This window comes from Sinocyclocheilus rhinocerous, unplaced genomic scaffold, assembly GCF_001515625.1.
Source record: "Sinocyclocheilus rhinocerous isolate Xijiao unplaced genomic scaffold, SAMN03320098_v1.1 scaffold1938, whole genome shotgun sequence".
Classification (NCBI taxonomy): domain Eukaryota; kingdom Metazoa; phylum Chordata; class Actinopteri; order Cypriniformes; family Cyprinidae; genus Sinocyclocheilus; species Sinocyclocheilus rhinocerous.
In genome coordinates this window covers 1407661-1426327 of record NW_015629065.1, presented here as the reverse complement: position 1 = coordinate 1426327, position 18667 = coordinate 1407661, and the positions used below count along the sequence as shown (strand labels likewise).

Genomic DNA, 18667 nt, shown 5'->3' with positions numbered 1-18667 from the left:
AGCACACCTCGCTTTTCAGAACGATGAGCTTTGTAAAAATCTACGCGTTTCAGAAAAGCGGGGCATAGAGAAACAGTAATGTACAGTATGTGGAAAATAATGTGTTTTTTTAACCTTAAACCGCATAAACACATTTCATTACACCAAATACACAAAATAATGTTCTTTTTAGCAACATCATATGACCCCTTTAAAGTGCCCCTATTATGGATTTTTGAAAATGACCTTTAATGCAGTGTGTAACAGCTCTAAGTGAATGAAAACATCCTGCAAAGTTTTAAATCTAGAAGTGCACCGTGTATGAAGTTTTTGTCTTTCAAAAGAAAGAGTCAACTCCGAGTCATGAAAATTAGTTGTCTTTAAAACGAATCTTAAAGTCCGCATGAAATCAAAATTGACTTTATTTACTTTACTAGCACACATTGCTAGTCTTGATGTAAACAATTAATCCGTGCAAGTTAATCCGCTGAAAAAAATTGTTTGTCTTCGTAATCTTTAATCAAAATCTGAACATTTACTTCTGCTCTGGAATGGCATTCCTTTTCTGATGACGTCAGTTTGACGGCTTGAGCAGAATATCCTTAAACACACCCCTCCAACCGTTAGTTTGCTATGAGTGAGAGACAGAGAGGAGGAGCTCAAAAATAAAAACATGCCCTCTATTCAATATTCCGTTTCAGATGGAAATACGTCACTACAGTGAAATAAAGTCGGCAGCAACTTCCGGTTCAAGCGGACTTTAAGCTGTTTTATTATGTCTATGGTTTCAAGTATGACGTGAACATTAAACATTAGCATATTTATGCCGCCCACTCGTTGCGCGCGCAGACCATAGACTGTAGGCGCAGACCCGGGAAAACTTGAACCGCCCCTCCCTCAAACACCGTAGCGGATTCCTGTGGAAAAGACGCTGTGCTCTGCACTCACTGTGAGGGTAAATCCGTTAGGGTACAGTTAGGGTATGTCTAAAAACTCCCAACTCATTTTCTCCTCCAACGTCAAAATCATCCTACATCGCTACAGAAGCACCGACCCAGTGTTTACAAAGTAAACGTGCAAGGAGGGTCAAACACCCTTTACGAAATAAAAAAAGGTAAAACAACGATGTAGGACGATTTTGAAGTTGGAGGAGAAAAGTGTTGTGAGTTTTTAGACATACCCTGTCTTGAACCGTTGTACACAGAGTCACAGACAGAGTACACATTCGCGACAAGACAAGCATTTGTGGTTAAAAAGTGTAGAAATATTAGTTTTTTTTTTTTTTTTTTTAAGAAAATGACAGATCGTTTTGCTAGATAAGACCCTTATGCCCTAAATTATTGACAAATTAGACAATGTCTACCCACTGATGTAGCCAAGACTTTTATGCATGCTACAATCTTTTCTCATCTGACATACTGTCTGACATGTTGGGGTCAAGCAGGGGAAACTGTTATTAAACCTTTAAAATCTCTTTATAAACAGACCTTAAAAACTCTAGACAAAAAGCCTAACCAGTATCACCACTGTAGGGTTTTGGAGAAATACGTTGAGCACCACTGAAGTCCACTATATGGAGAAAAATACTGGAATGTTTTCCTCAAAAACCTTAAATTCTTTGCGACTGAAGAAAGAGAGACATGAACATCTTGGATGACATGGGGTTGAGTAAATTATCAGGAAATTGTTATTCTGAAAGTGGAGTAATTATTTTAAAAACGGTTGCTGTCATGTACTCCGTACTGTAGCATGCAAAATACATATTTAGTTGTGTGTGTTGTGTTTGCTCCGCGCAGCTTGTAGGTCTCTGTCTAACCGGCTAACAGCAATATCTGTTCGCTCGCAATTGTCTAGAAATGTGTCGATGAATAGTGAATGTTTGTCGTTATTACTTGGAGTTCTGATAAGGAATAGAGCAATACGTTGGTGTACAAACTGCAGTGCTTGATCAATACGTTTCTGCATTGGGCTAACGCATATACCATGGCTGTTTGGGTGTTTACCACCAAGCTGTGGGCTAGTAATGGTGATGGGCGTTCCGTTATTGACATGCGCTGCACGCAGTAGACCAATCACAACAGACTGGGTCATCATCAGACCAATCACCGCAGTTTAGCATCACGCAAAGGAGGGGTTTGGAAAAATGAATCGTTGAGCGAACCGTCTGAGAGTCATTGAGCAAAAAAGGAAAACATAAATGGATATTATAAGACAATGAAAGTGTTTTTTAACCTTGCATGCATGTCAACCTGTTGTTGGGGACTCCCAAAACCAAAATATGAACCTTTCATAACCCATAATAGGGGCACTTTAAGATAACAAGATTTGCCACCAGACTTAAAGAGATAGTTCACCCAAAAATGAAAATTGTCATCATTTACTCACCTTCATGTCACTTTCAAATCAGTTTCTTTCTTATGTTGAACAAAAAAGAAGATATTTTGAAGAATGCTGGTAATTAAACAGTTGATGGTCCCCACTGACTTGCATAGTATTTTTTTCCCCTACTACGGAAGTCAATGGGGACCAACAACTGTTTGGTTTTTCAAAATATCTTCTTTTGTGTTCAGGTTTGGAACGACATAAGGTTGAGTAAATGACAATTTTCATTTTTGGGTGGACTATCGCTTTAAGAGTTTATTTTGCAATTTCTTTTGAAAATTAAACCTACAAGACAAATGGGATGTAGAAGAAATCACTATGAAATTTCTATAAAGAGTAGCACTTTAAACTTTTTTTTGTTGTTGTTGCAGGAGAAGTTCATAAGTTCACAAGGAAACCACTCATTCCACTTCCACTTATTTTAGAAAAAATAAGGTAACAGAGCTTAGTCAAAATTTGAGATACAAAGTTTGGGTGCAGCATTTTTTTTTTTTTTTAAAGGATACCTTTCTTCAGCAAGGACACATTAAATGGAGCAAAAGTGACAGTAAAACATTTACAATGTTACAAAATATTTTTAAATAGTTTTTGTTCTGCTGAAATTACAAAAATCCTGGAAAAATGTATTATGGTTTCCACTAAAATATTAAGCAGCTCAAGAGTTAAAAAAAAAAAAAAAAGTTTTTGAGCAACAAATCCGCATGATTTCTTTTCAAGCTGCTGAAAATTCATCTTTTCCATCAGTAATTAATTACATTTTTAAATATATTAAAACAGGAAAGTTTTTTAAAATTGTAATATTTCACAATATTAGTTTTTACTGTATTTGATCAAATAAATGCAGCCTTCATCTTGAGACTTCTTTTAAAAACATAAAAATGTACATATGAATGGTAGTATAAGTTGCAATTACCTTTTTTAACTTAAAAAATGTATGTGCTGTACGTTAATAAAAAAGGCACTGATGAATTTGAACAACCCAAATAGATTACATTTTTCCAAAGGTGTTAAAAATCAGGTATATAACACGTGACAGCAGCCAATGTAAAATAATTCTGTAAACTGTTAAACATCTTGCTATACAGCATTCCCTTTCATCCAATTACATGGAAAGCTTAAACACGGTTACCGACATGTCACCTGTTGGGAATGTTTGCCAACAACTCGGCGTTAGAAAAAGGGCAACAACTTCACAGTAGCAACTGAAACATTATTGACACCAGAAACACAAAGGAGAGTTGAAACTGAACATACACTGCTTACATACAACAATATCATGTTATGTCAAGTTTTTGGGTTGCAAAGAATAATTCAAGACTTTTGACTGCTTCGCTGCTCATCAATTCAAAGCATATTCACATTTTTGAATGAATTCAGTTCTCAGGTGAAAATTAAAACATTAATACCGTCAATAATTAGTCCTCCACTTTCAACCATCCTTTCTTATAGTCTAAGAGCAGCTCAAGATAGTACTGCCACTCGGGCTCACTATCATATTTGACCTCGAACACAGTTTTCAGTGGGTCTGTATGTGGCTCATGGATGCGCAGCACCACTCCTCTATACCACACTTCTGTTTTGTCATTTTCCTCATACAAATGCCGAATCCTCTTTCCCACCAGGTCAGGATATCTGTTCTCCATGGCCAGACGGGCAGACTGCACGGCGGAGCGCAGGACCCATCTGCGTCTGTGTTTTTTGGAGAGGAACGGATGGCTTTGAGAATACGAACTGAAAGAAAACTCCCTGTCCGTGCGGCGTCCTTTGTGCCAGGATGATTTGTGTTTCTTTTTTCTGTAATGGTCGCTGTCTGTGCGGTTGAACCTTCCCGGAGCTTCCAAAGAATCTGTGACCTTCTGGTAGTGGGTGACTCTACCCCTGTGACCCTTATTGTAGAAGACCTTCCTCAGCTTGAGGACCATGCTGGAGGGCCCTTTGGACAAGCCCTGAGATTCTGCTGAGCTGGATCTGCGGCTCTGAAAAGACATCAATGACGTGCTTTCCGTCTCTTCATCGGTGCTATCAGAGGAGAAGTCATCAGAGGTCAAAGGTCGCCCCCAGGCAGCGTTCTCAGGCTCTTCTTGGGTTTCATCTTCGATCTTTACCTCCACATGTGGTCCACTGTCATTGGAAGTCACAGGAGACACTTCCCATTCATCTCTCTCTAAGGAACTGACGACGCTCCACCTCGCCGGTTCCTCAGTGAACTCATCCTCTTGTGATGATGAACTGGTCTCCTCTAAAAATGTCCTCTTGGAGGAAATCTTTACTCTGCCTTTCTCTTTCTCTTTCTTTCTCTTCAGGCAAAATTGTTTTTCCAGCTTGTCCACACATGTGGTTTCTGGTGTGAGAGGTCTGGAGGACTCGAGGTAGAATTCTTCAGCGCCATTCACACGACCGGCTGATTCATCGGAGCTGTCCGTGTTCTCGCTCTTGAACGTTAAGCTGGTTTCTACTCCTGTAGAAAGAAGAGAATTGGAATTTATTATCAGCATTTCTTGACCGATAAGTATTAAAGCTAGATTACAATTAAAGAACAATTTGTTATTATTATTAACCAGACTTAGAATGGATTAATGTTGAATAAAGCAGAATAGGGATAGTTTATCATAAAAGTTATCATTCACTCAGCCTCATGTTATTGCAAAACTATATGCCTTTCTTTCTTCAACATATACACTAAATAAATAGAAATATTATATATTATCTTTAAATATTCCAATATTCTTTAAAATATCTTTTAGGTTCCACAGAAGCAATAAAGTCATACAGGTTTGGAAAGACATAAAGGTGCGTAAATGACAGAATTGTAATTTCTGGGTGAACTATAGCATATTTAAAGATTGCATAGAATGATCATTTATTCAGCTTAATGATCTTATGAATGTCTAATGAAATTAGACAATCACTCAAAAATAGAATCACTCAAACAATGCAATCACAATTTCAATGCTAGCATAAGGCATGCTTTTAAAAATAATAGCAAATATTGAATCTCTTCAGACCACTTTCATGGACCATTTTTTTTTTTTTTGGAGCTCAACAGAAAAGGGCAGCCAGGATAATATATTTTGTGTTTCATAAAACATCACAGCATGAATAAATGATTAAATAAATGTCATTTTTTTGGGGTCAATTAATTAGATTTTTGGCTGCTGTCTGAATTTTGAAAATGTTAGAGTAAAATGTTGAATTTTTAAAAAAAGCGTCTGAAGATCCTGTTTCCAGTGTGAACGCAACCTTATGATACCTCCAAATGCTTTTAGAAACATTTGTGTGGTAACATGACAGTAGCATCAATAAAATGTGATCGAACTGGTTACTAATAATAGAAGAGATATTACCTAACCATGCCAATAAGAACAACAGGCCATTTGATGAAACATAATAATATAGGCGATAGAGCAATTTTCAGAAGTGTCAGAAGTTATTTAAAAAGGCTACAAGTGATAGAACACTGCAGAAAGAGCTGGAAACAAAGAAAAAGAAAATAAGGATGTCTTAAGAAAAAAAATCTGCTGCACCTTTAACTAAGTGCGAGTTAACGAAGTTAAATGTTCAAAAGATAAAAAATAAAAAAAACGAATTGAGTGCCGTAACTGATGACAGACAGCTGTCAAAATCTGGAGGACTGTAAATGGCACTGCAGGTGAGAAATGCAACACCAGAGCATATGGCAACTCCTTCCATCCTCCACCCGCCTTAGCACACTTCCAAAAGCACACTAACTTCCTTCCCTGAAATGTATGCGTCTGAAACTGAAATATATCCAAAAGCATATCACTGTTCCGTTCCAGACTATATCTGATCAGAAACACACCTGCAACAAAACTGCACCAACAAGGAACTGTGACTGCATGAGCAGCTCAAAGATTTACAAAGCCCTCTCTACAACAGTCAACAAAAACTATTTGTGATTAGAGAAGGAGTTTTGGGGACAAGGTAATAAGAAGGTACCTGGGCATTTTTTGGACACCATCTGTAGCAGTGGAATCTGCAAAAACAAATGTGTATCAAATCAAAAAAAGTATGACAAACGTATGAAAAAACAAACAAACAAAAAAACAAACCAAAACAAGAACATTAAGACTACAGGTATGCACCATGTATGTATGGCTGATCTTAATAGAAAAAGTAATTCAAATAAACATACAATATCAAAATAATTAAAATAACTGGCCTTCCAAAATCAAATAGGCTTTTATATTAAATAATATGAAATGTATAACTTTTAACATATATATATATATATAGGCTAAACATACACAATTTTTGGGGGATCTAAGACTAAACCTTAATATTAGGGACTGTATAACATTAAGTTTTCTATCTAAAGAATAAGATCTCAGCCAGAATATGTTGTACAATATCCATGTTGTACTAAAATCCAACAGATAACACAATAGTTCTACTTACTTTAGAAATGTGGAACTGAAAATTAAGATTACTAAAATTATAACACAAAGTTTCAGTATGCACATTCATCCTTCTAAGTACTATGAAAGTTATTATGCTATTTAACCCCAAATGCACTCAAGTCATGCATTTGTGAACATGGAAAATAATAAGCTTGTAAAATGTCTTCTGTCCTTGTGACTGCTTATTTTAAAAGAAACCACTTACAAAAAAATGGAACCACAAGTCTGATACTTATGAGTGTTTTCTTGAAATTAATATGCCACAGTAATGTTTCAAGCAACAAAGATAAAAGTACCATCTTCACCATAGTACAAGTCAGGCCCAAAAATAAGCAATTATTTAATAAATAAATTGTATTAGGGGTGCCAAAATGTTTTATTAAGAATGCAACAATATAAAAATACTACTACTAGATACTAAATAATATTTCACATAATTTTTCATGTTATGGCCAACAACTGATACATGGTTGATATTACCATTCTGTACTATTTTGTCAATATATAAACTATTTTAAATACTAAAATCAATTATTTTAAATGCTACAGGAGAATTTAGCACCACAACAGTATAATTTACAATATGAAAAATTCCTAAAGAGTACATTTAACAGTGTGATTACATTTGATTGATTAACTTCAGGTTAATGTTAGTTAGTGACAAAGATAATCTAAATGTAAAAACGGGAACTAGTTTTTTCCATTTAATTATCTAATTCAATATCATGATATCGACTAATACATTAAAGAAATAAAAAATCTCTGATATCGGCCATTAACTGATACAATACAAATATCAAGTTAAAATTGTCACACAGCAGTTCAACACTTATCGAGTACTATGCTAATAATAATCAATCATCCAGCACTCACCAAGGAACTTGCAGACATTGGCATGGTAGAGAAGGTTAAGGACATCAGGATATATATCTGGCAGATGTTTAAGGGACAGAAGTCTTCTTAGTTTGGAAGAGAAGGCCTTTCTGTGGAGCTGAGTCAGCTGCCTCTCCTCTGTGAGGGTGGTGGGCCTGAGCTCCACCCGATGCTCCTGCAGGACCTGGTCTATGAATGCACCTTGAACCTGAGGAAACAGCACCTCTTTGACCACCAACATGGGAACGAACACTGCACCGGCCCTCATGACATTAGGAAAGGGACATTCGCGACTTTCAACGTACTTTTGAAGTTGGAAGACCACCTTTTTAAGAGCCACCTCCACCTCATCACCTTTTAGCCATACTTCCCTCATTTTCGAGCCCAAGAGACAAGACACCTTCTGATCTTTGCCTGATTCTCGAAGGTCCAGTCTGCATAACCAGTCCCTGAGCTCCTGACATGGGGTTCGATTAACGCAGCAGTATAGGAGTCTACAGAGAGACTGATGAAGCTCCATAAACTGATGACGGGCATGTTTGCTGCTACTTATAATTGGCTTGGCCTCCAGTGGAGACTGAGGAACCTCAACAGGTTGGGTTACTGGAGCTTTCAGGACCTCAGGGATGACTATTTTAAAATTGGCCAATTTCAGGCAATGAGGTGGGATTTTAGTGAGGGAGAATTTAGTCAACGGAGGATGCAATGGAGGTGTTGAGGGCAACGTAGGAACTGGAAAGTAGTCCATGTTGTCTTTCACAGCAATCTCAGACTTGCATGTGGCTAAAGATTCAGACTTTTCTACTAAGAAAGGATTGCTTTCTTCTTCAAAGTCACTCTTTACTACAACATGACAAGGAAGAGAGTCAGATGTACTCGTGTTTGGCTCCCCTTGCTCTTCTTTGACCTCAGAACTGTCCGCCTGATGATTCATCTCCTCAGCAATGCTTAGTTTCATTTCCGACTGACAAGCCGCTTCATCTGGATCCAATTTTTCTTTTTTGATCTTTACAGTCTCTGGCATTTCAACTGGACCTTCACTGTTAGCTGGTGACATTTGGGTGTCTTGTTTCAAGCTGAGGTCACTTTCACCTGAAGTTGGTTCTAGATCACAGTTTTGAATTTCCGGCTCTTGTTTAAGCAGTGTCGCCTCAGGCTGTGGCTTTGAACTTTTTGAATTCCCTCGTGAAGACAACATGCCTGTAGCTTCGAAATAAACTTTATAAGGAGCCAAGCTAAAAACTTTATTAATAACTGGCATGGGTGGGGAGGACGGTGAGGGAGGATGGGTTGAGTCAATCTTTTGCCTTTTACTGGCCATGTCCATTTCAAGTTCCTCTCTGGGCCTTTTAGCTAATACATCTTTGTCAGGTGGATCTGAAACACAATGCCTTATCTTAAGTACATCTTCACGGGACTTTGTGGGAAATTCTTTGGAACTGCCTACAAGAAAGCCAGTTTCAGACATCTCTGAGTATTCAAGGGTAGTGGTGTTACTGAGACGTCTGTAGTGGGCCGGTAAAGGATGGAAAGCCCCAGTGGTTCCAGACTGTTTGGAAAGCTCCCAAGGGGAGTCAGGTGTCTGCACCCTTCGTATGGAGAAATCAAGTGGTCGCTCTGATTGATGCACTGAGAAAGGTGGGTGTGGCCTATCATGCATGGGTGCTTGGTTACTATTAAAATGCACCCTATACGAATGATAAGTAGGGTATTTTGGGATTATCGGATGGTGTGGGGGTACAACAGAGCAGGACGGTGACATCAAGTCAGCTTGAGGGGAATGGAACTGACCCAAGTGATGATGCTGACCATGCTCATCTGTAATAACATTGGGATCGGCTTGGTAAGCCTCATGGTGACTCTGAGGGTAATAGACAGTGGGACATGGAGGCATTAGTGTGTATTTAGATATGCGAGGATGGTCCTGATATACGTTTGAAGGAACTCCACGGTGTGCCAATGTCCTTGGGTCATAAGTGTGGGGAAGACCCTTGTATATCTGTGGGGGAATTGGGGCACGCTGGCAGTACTCTGGTGTGGAACCAATAAATTGATGTGCAGTGTTGTAAGTATAGCTTGGTTGCATTAAAGAAAGTGACCTCCTGGGTTCGTTTGATCTAATACCATGGTAACTCTCAGTCTTTCCATCTTTTATACCCTCCGTGCCATGCTCGAACTGCAAAACCCTCTGTTGCGCAAATGCCTCCTGGCCCTTTTTATGCAGGTAAGCCAGGCGGCTGAAATGAGCAGCCCATTCGTCGTTATATATGCGAGGGGACATCCTTTGTGGTCCATGTTCCACACCGTAGTGCCCTGCGGTGCATCCACGCTCAGTACAGCAGGGGCTATGACCATATACCGGTTTTGGAACAGCCAACCCCACACAGCTTTCTGCATCTGATCCTCCAGTGTGACCCTTGGGAACTGCCACTGGAGAGATGACTCCAGCCGCCCTGGGACTGTGCTGTCTGGGACTGCTAGCATAATAGGCCAACCTTTGCTTGGCTGCCAACTCTTGCTGTACAGCACAGCGTCCACCACCAGCATCTACAGGGAAGGACACTTTAGCAGGCCTGTAAACGGTTGGAACTGGAATTGAACCTTCGGTGGCCGATAAGTGAATCCCCGGGCTCGGCCCATTTCTCACGCAGGTTTTTGAAGGGCCCCATGGAGAAGGAAAGTCAAGTGTGTCTTGTCCACCAAGAGCGTATGGGAAATAAGCTCTGCTGATTGGCAGAGCTTTGTCATGGGAATAGTGTGGTAGGCTGTCAGCTTTAGGGAGCCCCGTGGGGGCTACAGTGCCCATGGCACCTTCCATATTACTTTGAACTAGAGGGTCGATGCAGCTCCGTCCCTGCTTACTGCTCATCTTGGACTTCCGACTCTGGCTTGACCCAGCTAAATCAGAGCTATACAAGAAAATAGGAACAAAACAGTTATTGAGTGTATATGTTAAGGTTATTAGAGTTATCAATGCTGAACAATCATTTGAATTAAATATTAATACAAACAGTCACTCAGCTTCACCTCTGTGGTTTATTTATCTACTTAGCAATACCTTCCTTTCTGTGGTTTTGTCAAAACAGTCGCCTGACTTTACAGTTCTTTATTCTATTTCCACAAATATCATGTGACAGGTTCCTTCAAACCTTAGGAAGAAATGTGTGAGCGGTAACCACAACAAGAAAAAAGCTGGCACTTTTCTGCTTCACAACAGCCTTACTTCCTTTGCGTGCAAGAGCATCTTGCAGTTTGGCAAAATACAGTTAATCAGGTCAAGTTAATCAGGTGTGAATATTTACAAATGTTCCAACTGTCACATGCATTTTGAATTCAGGTAGGACAGAGGAAAATTAAAAAAGATAATATGTATATAATTTATTATACACACACACTCAACTACTCTTACTGGACTTTTACTATTAACAATATGATATTGTATTTCAGTTATGCATTTTGATATACATTTGAACATATCTTAAAGTTTTCTTTACACATCTTTATATTTTTATAAATATAAAAAGTTATATAAAATGAAACACTTATTAATTGTACATTTTTATAAAACTCAATCTATACACCATTTTAAAGGTGTTCACATAGAGGAGAGGTGTACTCATTCCCTCCGGTGATGTTCCCTAATGAGCAAAGAGAACATAATGATGCTCACAGGAGGGCAACACTAGGCTTGACAGTGGCAGTGAAGGTGGATTTAAGTGGTTTATCAGTGGTGAAGACAGCCAGTCCCCAGATGAGGCGACCCAGAGGTATAAAAGTGATGAAACAACCCCCAACATCTTTCAGCATACTGTGGGCTGCGTGTCAAAACCTAATGGACCTGCCTTCCTAGTCAGCAGCATCATAGACGCATGGGACATTTGGAACGCGCCCAAAATGCCCAAATATGCTGCACGTGCCTATGATGCCATTTCAACACTGAAGCCTCATGTCTGTTAAAAACCAAAACTTCTTAACAGTTATCAAATGTTATCAAAAGTATACATTAACATTATACAGCGTGACGCACACATCGTTATTACACGATGATAAATTGAGGACAATACTCTATTGTGTGCGCGAAGCGAACATGCAAATTCACTAATGCAAATCTGCGTTAAGAAAGGAGACCATTTGGGGGACGTTTTGAGTATTTTGGTAAACTTAGGTCAACATTAACCTTAGCTAAATATGTTTATAACACACTTCTATATACTGTGGTGAAACCAAAGCGACAAAGCCTCCCGAGCACGAGATGTCGTAATTCAACATACATTTGAATAAACTATGTAAACAATGTAAAAACTGTGTTTTTAACATAGTACACAGCTGTTACTGAAACGTGGTACTCCAACGACAAACTTTAAACCCGTGCCAAATACAGTTGTCAACTTTCATCTCGTTTACGTTTTACTAATCATCCCTAAAACAACTTTTGTTTATGCAGGAACACTCACCTCACGCACTGAGATTCCTATCCGACCGCACCAATCCATGACAACTGAAATACCCCAAAGTATAACCCAAACAGTCTGGAAGCGGATGAAGTATTGTAGCAGAGAGTAGAGAGGCATCCTTTAACGCCTCTGCTTATTTTCCGAAAGGTTATTTCAGACTACCAGTCGAAGTATGTCGGTGGCAGCACGTCTAGCCAATCGGGGGGGCTACAATTGAAAAGAGGGCGGGGCTTCAACGCAGAGGCGGCAGCAGTTAAACCAAGCGTGAGAGGTACATTCGTTACATGAACATGAAACATTTTAACGTATGGTACAGTATAGTATATTTTATTATGTAGAAAAGCCTGGAAACAGTATGAATGAAATCAGGAAATTGGTCTCATTTAGTCTTCAGGCCTCTATGATTTATAGCCTACTGCATGTTTCACTTCAGCAACTTTACTGCACCAGTCACCAAGTAGTACAATGATTTAAGTGAAGCACCCAACTGCACATTGTTTATACAGGTTGAAAAGAGATTTGGAAGTGTGTTTGTTAGATGATCTGCAGGAATCTCGGTTTTGTTGTTTTAACCAATGAAGTCTGACTTGGCATCTAGACGAGATTCTTTTGAAAAAGAAGGATTTTCTTCACAAGTTGCACTTGCACTGAATAAAAGAAGCAGAGTTTTAGACAACATAGCCTAAATAATTTGATATTACAGAAAGTTAGGGGGTACTGAGGGGTCCCAACATCTGTGAAAAAATTCTTCCGTTTTACATTATATTAATTAAATCAGCATTTTTTCAGAACAGATCATATGATCAGCAAAACAAATTGAGTGCAAAGTGCAAATTTTAACTGGAAAATGAGCATTAATTTTTCAGAATGTCTTGGTATTCAGTGTCACACTTGGTTTTAACTCAACTCAACCTGATGACGATGTTCTCCAGCATGATTTGAGAATGATCCAAAGAGCATCTTGTGCTTCACTATATGCAAAAACATCTCACTGTCTGTACAAAGAAGTTCACATGATCAGTATCATAAGTTTGAACTGAAAAAAATGCAGAATATTATTTCTTCTTTATTTATTTTAATTTAATTAAAAAAAATTAAAATAATACAAAAATATATAAAAAAAAAATATTTGTTTTACATTATTTGAAATCCCAAATCTATCTTCCAGTTTTAAATAATAATAAAAATAAAAAAAATCTCTGATTGCTGTAGGCTATATTTCTTGCTACACTGGGAAATATTGTAAAAGTGCTGCAGATTGATTGCTAGTAGTGCTGTCAAAAGATTAATCGCGATTAATCGCATCCAAAATAAAAGTTATTGTTTACATAATATATGTGTGTGTGTACTGTGTTTATTTATTATGTATATATAAATACACAAATTCAGTATATATTTTGAAAATGAAAATATTTACATGTATATACATTTATATTATTATATTTTATATTATATAAAAATATATTTAATTAATATATAAACATAACATATTTTTCTTAAATATATGCATGCATGTGTTTGTATTTATATATACATAATAAATATACACAGTACACACTCATATATTATGTAAACAAAAACTTATTTTGGATGCGATTAATCGTGATTAATCGTTTGACAGCACTACTATTTAGTGATTTACAGTCACTACAATGGTGTAAATTAACATTGGTTTAACAGGAAACAGTGTACTAATTTAAAAATGTAGTTACTGCTATGAAACAGTGCCTTAAGAGCCATGAGCTACAAACATATCCTGTGGGCCTATATGTGGTTTGTGATGCTTGAAAAGCCCATTCACCCATCTCTGTGTGGAAATATCCCCAACTGTCAGTTTTTGAGCTGACATGAAAATCTCATGATAGCAAAACCTTGCCTTGGTTGCTCAGCTGAAAAAGGAAATGTACTTAGACAAACTGGACTCCTTTGTCAAGCTTCTCCAAGCCATTATGTCACTCATGGTGGAGTCAAAGTACCAGTCAGTATACTTGGGATTGACATAGAAACTCACCAACACCTTTGACCATCACGTTTTGTCGTCTCTTCTTCTTTGCAAAATAATATTGAAAACACAGAGTTCCAGAAATAATAACTTTATTTCAACACTTATTTTCACGATTAACACTTTTTTCAACAACAGATGCAGAAACTGAACTTGTGTGACATGAGAGTTTGTGTGACAAATGTAGTGAAATGCCAAATCAGACTTTATTTGTAGAGAAAACAAAGCTGTGATGCCTGCAGAACATTGAACCATCACACTTGCAACTTGTGCATACATACAGTTTTCAACTACAGATCTCATTACAGGTGCTCTCCTCATTTTTTCTTCTGAGCATCTCCCCAGTTGATCTTAATCACGTTAGACACCATATTGAATTTTGCGTCGTAGTACTGTCATGAACACGTGTCGAACTCTGACACGGAAGAGAAGAAATTGTTGAATAAAGTCATTATTTATGCTTTCTTTGCGCACAAAAAGTATTCTCGTAGCTTCATAAAATTAGGGTCGAACCACTGATGTCACTATTTTAATATCCGTACTACGTTTCTGGCCTTGAACATGGTAGTTGCAGGGTCAGAAAGCTCTCAGATTTCATAAAAAAATATCTTAATTTGTGTTCCGAAGATGAACAAAGGTCTTACGAGTTTGGAACGACATGAGTCTGGTTTCATTACTGTCAAAAATTAAATATGGCGCTACCCTAAGTAAGATTTATACTTTTGCCACAGTTACTTCATTAATCTGCTAGCTTGGTTTTAATAGTGGCATTCTGCCAATCAGATCAAAAAATCATGCTTTCAACAAAATATGGAATATACTGTACTTGTATAATACCTTCATGCCGTTAGAGACTGGTACATGTAAAACATTGATAAACATTTAGTAAATAGTGGACTTATAATGTCCTGGCCTACACTGGCTCTACAATGTTATACATAAGTAATAATAAAAACACACCATATGAGTAATCTATTTAGTGTGTGGAATTATAATTATAAACCCATAATTAGTATGAAGGGGTGTGTTTGTTTGGATATTCCATTCCGTTTAAGGCAGCCGTTTGGTTTATGTAACGTACTACTTGCAAGTTCCCTACGCCTTATTAGTCTAACTGGTAATGCAGATATGTTATGCATTAAGTTTATTTACTCTGAGGCTTGTATGGAATGATGACTAACCTCATGACATTATATCTGATGTTATATCTGCTCTGCCGGATTTGTGTTTGTTCAATAAACTACTGTTAGTGCAAAAGTCAATATTGAGAAGAAAAGAAAAAAGCAGAGGAATACATTAGTGGCAGAACAAAGCAGATGATGCAACACGCTCTAACAGGTCTTTGTGTTTCATCTTAGAAGTGATCTAAAAACACATTTATACTCTTCTGAACACTGGTATCCTTCCACATTTCTGTGTAGAGGAATGTAATACTTTGAGGCTTACTGCTCATGTTTTCCTTCACAAAGTTACTGAGTTGCAACCAGCCCCTTCCTTCACCCCGTTAGGACTCATAATAGTGCTGATAGGTAGTTCAAACATTGCTGACGGGAATGATAATACTGTTTCAATGTTTACACTGAAGGGTTCTCGCTTATCAGAAAGTTGGTGCAGCTAGAGAAAAAAGGGGAGGTTTATGTTCATCTACAGTCAAACTGATTGGAGTATGAAATTTAATAGTCATTCTTATTAAAAATGCACAAAAGTGCCTTTACTAAAGGTTAGTGTGTTTGTGTGTGTGCATTGGATAAACCATGTTTTGTATTAAAAAAAAAATAACATAGAAACAAAGAAATGTTGTGCATCCATCGCTTTAAAAGAACTCGCTATACTCTGCTAAAATGTGGGTAGAGGAATCCAGAAAATTGTGAAAGTGCATTATCACATTAATTTTATAATACTGCTGTTGTTTTGTGCTTTGAGCTTAAATTTTTTCTTAAACATATGCTTTAAAATATGTTACACTCTCAGAAATAAAGGTACAATAGCTGTCGCTGGAGTGGAAAGGGGTATGTACTCTTTAGGTACTAATATGTAACTTTGAGGTACTAATATGCACCTAATAGGGGTAAATAAGGTACAAAGGTTTACCTTCTGAAAGGGTACTGCCCCAGTGACAGCTTTTGTACATTTTTTTTCTGAGAGTGTAGCCTTATTTTTGACTTTTGGAAAGTTACAGTTGAATACATTACAATCTAACAAGTATTCTCTCTTAAAGGGACAGATCACACCAAAATGAAACTTCTGTCATCATTTAGCCAAACTCATGTATTTACAAACATGTATGACTTTCTTTCTTCTGTGGAGCACAATATAAGATACTGAAAAATGTTTTAACTGTTTTATGTCCGTGCAATGAAAGGCAATGAGGTCCAAAGCAGTTTTGACTTTCATTGTAAGGATAATTCTTAAGGGTACAAAATGTTTTCTGAAGAATTATATCATGAATTGCTAATAGGTTTATGCACTTCCAATCCAACTAGATATGTAAGAGATCTGCTGGAAATACTTGATTCTCACGATCCTTCAGAAAGATTCCAGCTATTAAAAAACAGAATTTGACATCTTTTAAAAATAAGAATAAGTGTATAAAATGTCACATCTTCAGTGATTGTAAGAGCTGATGGAAGGAACATTCCCTGCCTTCACTCAGTATGTTCCATTACCTCCTTGTCCTTGCAAAGGTCAAGAGCTTTGCTGTCAATATGCGTGCTAGTATCAAAGATACTGTATTATCTTTTATAATAAATGGTTAAGGGCAAACATACATGGCCAATAACTTCTGCATCGCTTCCTCTAATTATAGAAACCCTTATGAAAATTTCTCTCTAATCACAGAATGAGGTCTTAAGTATCGGACCCAGATAAGCAAAAGTAAATATTGCTTGGAAGGACAAAGTTGCTTTAATTCATCACCTCACACACATAAATAAGGTACATCAGTTATCCATTTACTTAAACTATCGCACACAACCATTTACTACAGAGCAGACACTTCGACAATAATAGATGAGTACAAATTATTTACATACCCTCTTCAAATTTAAAGGGATAGTTCACTCGGAAAATACATGTCCTGTCATCATTTACTCATCCACGTGTCGTTCCAAACTTGTATGACTTAATTTCTTCTTTGGAACACAAAAGAAGATATTCTGAAGAATATTTCATCTGTTTTGTTCATATAATAGCAAAAACTATCCATTTAAGTAACACAGCTCTAGTTTTACACTATAATATGAGAAAGGACTAGTCTAAAGGATTCTTCAAATCTGATTTTTTTCAAAAGGAATCTCTGCATTTCAGGTTTGACGCAACACAGATGGCAGAGATAAAGTATTCCAGCTGTCTGTTGTTTATTGAAGCCTGTCGTCTTGCTTGAGTTAATGGTTGGCCATAATTGGTACAGGAGGCCAGAACTAGGTCATTTATTATCTGAATCTATATTGTATGTTTATTTCATAATAATTGATATCTGGAGTGAATCAGATTCGTGCACACAAAACATTTTTCATCACTACTGTAAAGTAGGTCTATTGTAACTGGTATACATTTTTTATTTATTTTATTTTGTTTTATTTTTCTGGAAAGAAAACATGACTGTTGAGAAAAAAGTCAAGGAGTTCCAGATGCCAAAATTAGACTTTATTTGTTAAGACAACAAAGACAAGATGCCTGCAAAATATAGTAAGAGAGACTGATTGAGAGTGATACATGTATAATCATTGGACCAAAAAGTATTGTATATGAAAAATACACAATATATACTGATGCATGTTTAATCATTGAGTAAATTGTGGACTTACAATATTATATAAGAAGAATACCCCATAAACGATACAGTACATCTGTCAACTGTGTCTAATTTTTTGCCCGTCGAGACTGCATCTACATAGCCTAGACAAGTTGATGTCTTCTGCAAGACCCCCTGTTCCCCAAGGGATGGTCTTTCCTCAGAAGCAGAGTCTCTACAGGATTTCCTACAATGCCTTGTGCTTCCAGTTTCCATGGTGTTATGCATTAATGCCAATCAACAGATGGCACCAGGAGTTCTTTATATATGAGAGAAGATGAAAACAATGCTGCTAGATTATCCAAGTCGGTTTCCAGCTAACAAAAATATGTTCTGAGAATGTTTTGCTAACATTCCCGGTGAGTTATCAAAATGTTATTTCTGAATGCTCTCTGAATGTTCACAACATCATGTTTTCTTCATTATATACAAACGTTATGAAAGTTCCATTTGATCATTTTGCAAACATTATGGGAATGTTACTTTTGAATGATCTCATTTAAACATTTAAAAAAACATTAGACAAATGTCTAACTAAAACATTAGAACATGATTAAAGACCAGATACGTTTTGAATGAACATTATTGAAGACAACATTATTAACATTATCGGAAAAACAATTGTTTATACCTTTGAGAGAAGCTTTAGCCAAAGTTCTGAGAATATTTTCTGTTAGCTAGGTTTTCTCACACCTATACTCTGGCGTTTTGTGTTCTCAGTGTTCTAAAGTATTTTGATTGTATTTTGAAGTATTTCGTTTGCCGT

At 37.2% G+C, this 18667-nt stretch overlaps 1 protein-coding gene across 1 annotated transcript; it reads right to left on the bottom strand.

Moving 5' to 3' along the window:
* Positions 1–3265: 3265 nt before the first annotated feature.
* LOC107738763 (uncharacterized) lies at positions 3266–11459 on the bottom strand. Its single transcript, XM_016550608.1, has 3 exons — positions 11323–11459; positions 7653–10561; positions 3266–4819 (listed from the first exon to the last, which is right to left on the bottom strand). The coding sequence occupies exons 1-3, from the start codon at positions 11457–11459 to the stop codon at positions 3777–3779; spliced, it is 4089 nt and encodes a 1362-aa protein (XP_016406094.1). The 3' UTR covers positions 3266–3776.
* Between the last annotated feature and the right edge of the window lie 7208 nt (positions 11460–18667).

Excerpts from the sequence above, each read along its gene's own strand:
- LOC107738763 (XM_016550608.1), bottom strand. The coding sequence starts at position 11,459 with ATGCTGAAAGATGTTGGGGGTTGTTTCATCACTTTTATACCTCTGGGT. Across the intron at positions 10,562-11,322 it reads AAGCCTAGTGTTGCCCTCCT|CTCTGATTTAGCTGGGTCAA; the intron begins GTGAGCATCATT and ends TTTCTTGTATAG. Across the intron at positions 4,820-7,652 it reads CAATGTCTGCAAGTTCCTTG|GAGTAGAAACCAGCTTAACG; the intron begins GTGAGTGCTGGA and ends TTCTTTCTACAG.